Source organism: Protomyctophum parallelum (assembly GCF_964188405.1).
Source record: "Protomyctophum parallelum genome assembly, chromosome: 11".
In the NCBI taxonomy this organism is placed as follows: Eukaryota; Metazoa; Chordata; class Actinopteri; order Myctophiformes; family Myctophidae; genus Protomyctophum; species Protomyctophum parallelum.
Genome location: NC_139707.1, coordinates 33,215,307 through 33,224,167, shown reverse-complemented (window position 1 = coordinate 33,224,167; position 8,861 = coordinate 33,215,307). Strand labels below are relative to the sequence as shown.

The 8,861-nt window shown below is 41.1% G+C and overlaps 1 protein-coding gene across 1 annotated transcript; it reads left to right on the top strand.

The window, feature by feature from the left end:
• The first annotated feature begins 2,099 nt into the window (after positions 1-2,099).
• LOC310866563 (uncharacterized protein) lies at positions 2,100-5,391 on the top strand. The gene is made up of 5 exons (XM_083776211.1): positions 2,100-2,145; positions 3,288-3,530; positions 3,822-3,865; positions 4,183-4,463; positions 4,867-5,391. The coding sequence occupies exons 1-4, from the start codon at positions 2,130-2,132 to the stop codon at positions 4,459-4,461; spliced, it is 582 nt and encodes a 193-aa protein (XP_083632337.1). The 5' UTR covers positions 2,100-2,129; the 3' UTR covers positions 4,462-4,463; positions 4,867-5,391.
• The last annotated feature ends 3,470 nt before the right edge of the window (positions 5,392-8,861 follow it).

Genomic DNA, 8,861 nt, shown 5'->3' with positions numbered 1-8,861 from the left:
TTATACATTTGAAAACTGGAAATGAGACATTCCTCATATTGACTACTTTCTACTTTTGGTCATTTAAAGTACATTTTGATGCCAATACTTTGTACTTTTACTCATACATTTTGTGGAGTTATTCATACCATTTAATGCTTTTGCTATATGTTGTATGCATGGAATTGCATGGCACCCTATGGAGCAGGGAGTTCCCCATTTTAGCTGGCCACCAACCGACCCCCTGGGTAGGTCAGGTCCGCCTCTCTGGGTGAAACAGCAAGAAATAACTGTTTTCTCTCTCTTTTCTTCAAAACAACCTACTGAGTAGACATCCTAGTGATTGAGACCAAGCTTTCAATAGGCCTTGCAACTAAGAATTGAGCCGTGTAAACACACGATCTAACATCTAAATGGACTAACGGTATGTTCATTCTATTTCTGTAATAACAATGTATCATCGCATATAGTATACCAGTTAAATAGCTGAAAACATAATGTACTATTTGTGTTTCTTTGTTCCCATACAGGTTTTAATTACCTATCTGATAACTATCTGATATCCACTGATCTACCTGATCACCACTGATCTGATTTAATTATTACTGTCTTGTTTAATCTTGCTATTCTCGCAAGCTAGAGATTAGGCCAACAGGCAAACTGAATCCATTTGTAAATACTACCAATCTGTACTTTGATTATGTGTAATAAATAATGTAAAAGACATTGGTTTGGATTATTTAAACAAACACTGGAATAACAGTTTCAAGCTTTAGCAACAGTATATATATTTCTGAGTAATTCGCCTAATAGAAACTATTTAGATGTTATAGGCCTTCCCAGGGGCCTTAGGTCTGATATAATTACCTCAATTGCGCACGATTGAACAAATCAATTAAGTAGGCAGCAATAAAGGTGAAAATATTAGATTCCGGGACACATTTTGAATTCCTGACTTTTACTTGTAACAGAGTATTTCTATATTGCAGTATTGATACTTTTACTTAAGTAAATAATGTGAGTACTTTTTCCATCACTGCCACTACTTTAAGTCAAGTAAAGAATGTGACTGGGCAGCCTTTGGTGTATAATGGAGTCGTAACATTTAACCCCGACCTCCCAGTCCTAGGGCGAACACTCTAACCACAAGGCCAGTAAGGCCACTGAGCTGGTTCAATCCATATAGTACACAAGGTAAAAGTACTGATTGTCCCGTTTCACAAGTTATCTCATATGTATTTTCAAATAGCCAAAGTTTAAATAGGGCTGAAGTGGTAAATCTACAAATCTAACTAGTAAAGTTTTCAAGTAATTGCTATTTGTAAATACTCCTAAAAATGGCACAGTACAGTAGGCCTACTTGAAGTTAGTTACATTCACACAGTTAAACTCCACCCTTCTCCATACAGCTCTTGAACCCTGAGACAGTCAGCAGCAGCACTAAAGGAGAGGAGATAGATATACGTTTCTACCAACTGACAGAACTGGATCATTCACACCTCATTCATTACATGGTAAGCACCTAATCTAATAAAATATGTACATAAAGCCAAAAAGTTGTTGGAAATAAACCTATATCAAACTTTGTATTATGACTGTTAATGTTACAAACTTTTAAGCTATATGAAGCTATTTTGTTCCAAGCTTCTGTCAAAGACTCAAGACATATATGACCCACTTCCTCATAATTTACGAGGAAGTGGGTCATATATGTCTTGAGTCTTTGACAGAAGCTTGGAACAAAATAGCTTCATATAGCTTAAAAGTTTGTAACATTAACATCATTTATGAAGTTAGATTTATGCAGTGCTGTGTGCACTCTTCATGGTGACTTAGGGTTTGGATTGTGCCAATAGGATAATGCAACCGCCTTCCAATATGTTTTAAAATCCTTCTTTAGTCCAATAATTATGCTGATTATAGTGAAAATGAAAGTATCATGAATACTTTAATGACTTGCATAATGAGGCTGAAAAACAAAAAGGTGCGGCCTCTATGCCTGTACCTCACTGACAAGTGTCCACCATGTAGAATAAAAGTATTAATTACATTTGCATAACAAACATTTGAAACATTTTGGATTTCTGACAACAAAATGTTGTCCATCAGGTTGCTGTTGACGGCTTGAAGCAATACACATCCGTGGTGCAATGGACGCAGAAAAAGGTGAGCATTTTCCATCCTTGGTACAGTTCAGTAGTAATCTCAGCAAGACAGATGGCTTCTTGGTTAGAGTGGGTGACAATATTATCACACGTAAAGATGAAATTACCTACCTAGGTTCCATCCTGGAGGCTAATCTTTGCGGTGATAAAATGGCCACCAACGTAATAAAAAAAGTCAACCAAAGAACAAGATTCCTTTAAAGGATCTACTCACTGGTCAACAAAAACACCTTGAAGACCTTAACAGGAGCCCTCGTACAAGGTTTCTTTGACTATGCATGCACCTCCTGGTACCACAACACATCAAAGGCCCTTAAAACAAGGCTCCAGACTTCCCAAAACAAACTGGTCAGGCTCCGACTTGGCCTCACCCCCCCCCGAACCCACCTCACCCCTGCCCACTTTGACAGGCTGTAATGGCTTAGTGTGGACGACAGAGTACAGCATCTTGCAATGGGTCTGGTCCACAAGATTCGATACACCACCAAGATACCCATGTACCTGTCTAGATACTTCCTCAATGTAAACAAAGTCCACACCCACAACACCAGAGAGAGTGCAACGAACCATGTACAACGCAGATTCGGCACAAACAAGGGACTAAATTATTTTTGCTCCTATGCCACCAAAATGTGGAATGCCCTACCAACAGTCATTAAGACATGCAAATCCCATGACTTTACCTCCTTTATGATGAATTCCTGTTCTGTTCTTTGGCTATATAGATATGTCTATTTGTACGTCTCTAAATGTTTTGATGAATTGAACAAGGTGGACCCTCTTGTAAACAAGTGTAATGCTTAATTGGGTTGTCCACTCACAGTTAACAGACTTTGTATTGAGTTTGTGCTTAAAATGTACTGTAATTCTGCAAACTGTTAATAAATATTTCAATCAATCAATCAATCAATCAATACTTGGTGATAGAGAGTACAGTATATTGTAGGTTAGTTGACCGGTTCTAGGTTGGGGTGTACACTAGTACATCCGTTACCAAAACTATGAATGTATAGGACCAGCTGTTGTTGTGCTATACTATTTATGAGGCAGATGTAGAGATGAGAGCTTTATTTTCCATTGAAATGGCAATAACATTCTGTGATGCATTTATCTCCACCACTCTCCCTTTTCTCTTGCAAACAGCACGTTATGTGATGGAGCACAGGGCACGGTTGACTCAAGATGTGTCTGCAGTCATGCCTATAGTAGACAGTCTAGGGAACAGGGTCTATTCTGAACTCTACACCGAGATTCTAGGTGAGAAGACAAGACAGCAGCAGATGAGGATACTGTATGCACAGCTGCTACAACCAGGAACATCAACAATCCGTGCAGAATTTTACAATGCAGTAAAAGAACACCAACCCTTCCTGCTGGAGAAAAATGGTAAGATGTTCTACTATATTACTTTTTATTTTTAGAATAGGTATATAACTTTAATAAATAAATACATTTTGAAAAGCCTCTCGAAATATTGTTATAATTATGTAACATACAGTAGTTGGGGTCCATAAATGTCAAAATGTGTGGTTTGCAGAAACATACAATGCCAATTGCCAACGTTTCACGCCATGGCTTTGTTTGGAGGCTAGCCTAGCCACCAATAAGATAAGAGGGTCCTTTTGTCTGTCTATGTAGGCTACTGTATGTATAAGAAATGCCCACCTCTTTCAACAGCAGTGTCAAGAGAAGAGACCATGGACCGTGTGTCCTCGGAGCAGGTACAGTAAATGGCTTCAACCTACAGTAGTGCTGTCCAAAGATATTCTACATTATAAAATCAACATATCTGTTATCTGTTATGTCCATTACAGCTCGCACACCTTCAGAAACATGTCAAAACTGCTTTTTCACATTGTCTGCTTTTTCACATTGGCCCTTAGATATTTTTGCTTTAAATAGGGTACATAACATAACAGAAATGCACATTAATTTGTATTCCCTGCATTTCAACTGAGGCTTGAGTTCAGTCTCTTCACAAGGATGCATGCATTAAGTGAACAAAGCAGAGACGTTAACCTTCATCTATTTGTACCAGGATTCAACCCTGCAGGGGACTCTCGAGGAACGTATCTTTGATGCTCTGAGCGAGCTGACTGAGAAGGAGTTTGATGATTTCCGCTGGTGGCTGCGAAAGCCAGGACCTCTGGAAGGCCTGCAGCCGATCCAGACGGACCGCCTGGAGAAAGCCAACAAGACAAGCACCGCCGATCTGATCATGCAGACGTACACAAATAAAGGAGAGAAGATAATGGTGAATGTACTGGGGAAGATTAAACGCTATGATCTGCAGGGGAAGTTTGGAAGCATATCCTAAAGGTAAGTGAAGAAGATCTGCTAGACATGTTCATGTTGATGTCTGCCTGCCTGCCTGTCTCTCCAGCTCTTTAGTAAACATGGTTTGAGAGATCTCATACAGGATACAGCATAAACAAGTACAATTGGACGTGATGAAATGGGGTTTTGTTTTTAAACGAGCAGACAAAATTGAAACTGGAACACTATAAAATTGAAGCCGATAAATGGGTTCTTGATTCAGATTGGATTGATTTGGCAACCCACCTGTATTTTATGTTTATTAAGAGCTGGAGAGACGGGGGTCACGGTGTGAGCCCATGATATTGAACAAAGACTCTAGTCAATAGCAATGATTACTATCACATTTAAACACAAAGTATCAACTGCTACAATAAATGAAAACAACGCATTGTTTTTCCTCCAGGTCGTCCAAGGCAGCGGCACGAATCAGATGTAAGATGCAGAGAACAGATTTTGTGGTTAATACTACTCACCACCTACAATTATCAACACCACTATGTTACAAGTATGTCACAACAGTAACACGCTGCATTGGCGACACATTGTGAGCTTGTAGATCAGTTATTTCGATCACAATTCTTTTGTACTTTTAAGGTCCCTGCAGTGCACACTGCTGCGTTTTTCCACCGATTTTCTTTTAAAACCACCCTCATAACTTCTTCCCATGCACAACCCCTTTTTCCTCTGTCTACTACTATTTTTGAGGGGCGCTAGCCCCTCCCATATTCAGCTATTAGTGTAGATTTCTGTCCTACACAAACATTACATTCTCATTGACAATGAATGGATGATTTTACGTCAGTGTTTGAAATGGCCAAACCTGCCTACCGATGATGTCACTGGTAGGCAGGTTTCTACTGTCCACACCCTCCTTATAGATAGAAATGGTGTCTTTAATGAGGATTATATGAATGATGGTTGAAAATGGCTGAAGTGCTCCTTTTTTATCATATTTTGTAGCTCCTATTTTCTTTTCTTTTTGATAGATTGACATTGTGATTGACACAATGCATATTTGTACATATCTGTCAAAAGGATGAAAGACAATAAATCTTGCAAGCTTATTTCCATTGTCGTCCTTTGAGTGTATGGTGACTGTCTGGGGTGCACACAAAAGCAAGAGTAGACGTTTCAATGACCCAAGAGTGTTTGTTCCCCTCCAGAACAGAAATATATATTGTTTATTATTTGTGGAATATCAATATTGTAGTCCTACATACTTACACCTAGAAACCCCATTCACACTTTTTATAATTCAGCTTACTGTGGGCACACATGCTGGAACTTTTTACTTTGAAATGTTTTGTAGTTTTGTAGTTATTTAACTTAAACGCCCAATGTTTTCTCAATGGAAATAGCACAAACTTTGGCATGCTACTAGTCCTACATACTTACACCTAGAAACCCCATTCAAATCTATTTATGTTCACTTACTGTGGACACACCTGCATCCACAAACAGAAATAAGTTTCGGCCATTGTAGGCCTTCATCAGGTGATATGGCCAAGTCCCCGTTTGTTGGAGAGGTTTATTATGTGGGTGATAATTGGAGCTATGGAGATGGCTGGTTCTCCATAGCGAGACATTTGGAGGGAATATTGTCATAATAATAATAATAATATCTCAAACTTATATAGCGCTTTTCTGAGTACCCAAAGACGCTTTACATGGGGGGGCATTACAGAGGTAACAACAAATTAAAAACAACTTTAATAGAAAAAGGAAAAATAACACTAAAAGCTAAAGAACATTAAAAGACAGTGAAAAGGGTTAGCTAGGGAAGGCAATTTTGAAGAGGTGGGTTTTGAGGGTGGATTTGAAGGTTTGAAGGGTAGGGGCATCTCTGAGTGCCTTAGGGAGGGCATTCCACAGGGTTGGGGCAGAAAAGGCAAAAGCTCTATCCCCCCACGTACGGCGTTTGGTTTTGGGGACGTCGAGGAGGTTTGCATCACCAGACCTGAGGGAGCGAGAGGGGGCATGGCGTTTGAGGAGGTCACAGAGGTATGGGGGAGCCAGGTTATTTACTGCTTTGTAGGTGGTCAGGAGTGTTTTGAAGTGGATTCTTTGTTTAACCGGTAGCCAGTGAAGGTCACGGAGGACAGGTGTAATATGGTCTCTGGAACGGGTACTGGTGAGCAGGCGGGCAGCTGAATTCTGGACATATTGCAGTTTATTGAGGACTTTGGAGGTGGTGCCGTAGAGGATACTGTTGCAATAGTCAAGTTTCGGCTGCGGAAAATGACAGAGAGGGTCGGAGACGGGCAATGTTCTTGAGGTGAAAGAAGGCGGTTTTGGTGACTTGGTTAACATGGGGGAGGAATGAAAGGGTGGGGTCGAAAATTATGCCAAGGTTGCGGATGCGGGTGGAGGGTGTAACAGTGTTCAGTGAAAAACCTTGGGTGGAATTGGTGAGGGAGATGGGACTGATGATGATGATTTCCGATTTATTGCAATTTAGTTTGAGAAAGTTCTTTTGCATCCATGTTTTAATATCTGTGAGGCAGGCAGTGAGAGTGGAGTGTGTGGTTGGGGTGATGGCTTTGGTGGAAAGGTACAGCTGTGTGTCATTGGCGTAGGAGTGGAACTGAAGTCCATGGTGACGGAGGATCTGACCTAGAGGGAGGATGTATATGATGAAGAGGAGGGGACCAAGTACTGAACCCTGGGGGACACCATGGGTAACTGGGGCAGTGGAAGATTTGCAGTTATTGATGGAGATGAATTGTTGTCGATCGGAGAGGTAGGATGCCAACCAGGAAAGGGCAGTGCCGGTTAAACCGAGGGAAAACTGGAGACGGGTGATGAGGATGGAGTGGCTGATGGTGTCAAAGGCAGCGCTGAGGTCGAGGAGGATGAGGATGGAGAGGTGACCAGAGTCGGCAGACGGGAGGATATCGTTGGTGACTTTTGTGAGTGCAGTTTCAGTACTGTGAAGTGAACGGAAACCGGATTGAAATGATTCGTAAAGGTTATTGGAGTCCATGTGTGATTTGAGCTGAGATGCAACAGTGCGTTCCAGGATTTCATGGTCATGGTCATGGCCAGTGGCCTTGTTGGGTTGCAGGGCACTCAGTTTTTTGAGTACCTCATCAGTTGTTACCAGTTTAAAAATCATCTTTGCATACTTCGATCATACTACAACGTCACACAAATGCATAACAAGTAGCAGATCCATAAGCTTGAAACGCAGCATGAAGCGCCAAGTTTTAAGCTTGTCGATCTGCTATTTATTTTTTGCTATTCTTTGAGGGGCACAAACATTGAATGTCATTGACAATGAATTCAGTATTTTAGCTGTGACGTGAGCGCCCCCTCCTGAGATACTTCCGGGTCCTACTTTTGTGTCGCTTTTGTGTCCCCATGGAGTTATACTGTGACGCTCCGTCGGACTAAATCTGAGGAAAACAACCACGAAAGTCTCATTTTACCGCTTTCCTCGCAACAACAAAGCTGCGCTGTTCTCCAAAATCTGGCTGTGACAGGCCGTCTGCCCCACATGGAATACTATCGCCATTTTATTTGATTGTGTCAACTAAATCCTCATTAATGCAAACTAGATTCAACATACTCAAGCCTGCACACATTGTAAATATCCCCCGAAATATTTTACCGAGCAAATGGACTGTTGCCACCTTCAATAATAATGATAATAATAGTCTTTATTGTCTCCACATCATATATTTTGTTGTCATGGACACATGTACAAAACATTAATAATTCTACTCGAGTTGGAAGCATTAAGACCCATTTTAACCCTCTATGGCTTCCTTTCTGAAAAATAACGTCAATTTAAAAAGATTCACGCGTTTAGATATTCTATTTACAATGGGATGCAGACAGGAGCTGGTGCCACTTGGACCCGGACGTAACGTAGCACTCTTAGAGTATATATTTCTAGAGAAGGCACCCGGAGGAAACCCTGAGGCGAAATGGACATAGTGGCCGGATTTGGTATTGCAGCTCGAGCCAGCGCCGCTCCGTTGACTATCATTGCGCACGTTCATGTGATTGGGGCCATGACACGTGAACGAATGTTTCATACGTGAACGCGCACAAACGGCACAATGATAGTCAACGGCAGCGCGTTCATGTGTTTGGGGCCAATCCACCCCAGAATGCACAGAATGCGCCTCATGCGCTTTTGAGCAACTCAATGCAAGTGGATGGAAGGAGAACTCGGGTGTCTTCTCTATAGATATATAACTCTATGGTAGCACTACAAAATGACGGACTTAAATACTGAATGGCCAGTTTTGAGTGTTTGTCATTGAAGGCAAGAGTACGCAAATTGTGATAGGCCGGAATGAGATGATGTATGATGATAAGTGTGCCTCTTCCTTCACACGGGTGATTTTTTATTTAAATTACATCTTTTTTATGCCATATCATGTGGTCTTC

Excerpts from the sequence above, each read along its gene's own strand:
- LOC310866563 (XM_083776211.1), top strand. Across the intron at positions 3,531-3,821 it reads CTTCCTGCTGGAGAAAAATG|CAGTGTCAAGAGAAGAGACC; the intron begins GTAAGATGTTCT and ends CTCTTTCAACAG. Across the intron at positions 3,866-4,182 it reads ACCGTGTGTCCTCGGAGCAG|GATTCAACCCTGCAGGGGAC; the intron begins GTACAGTAAATG and ends TATTTGTACCAG.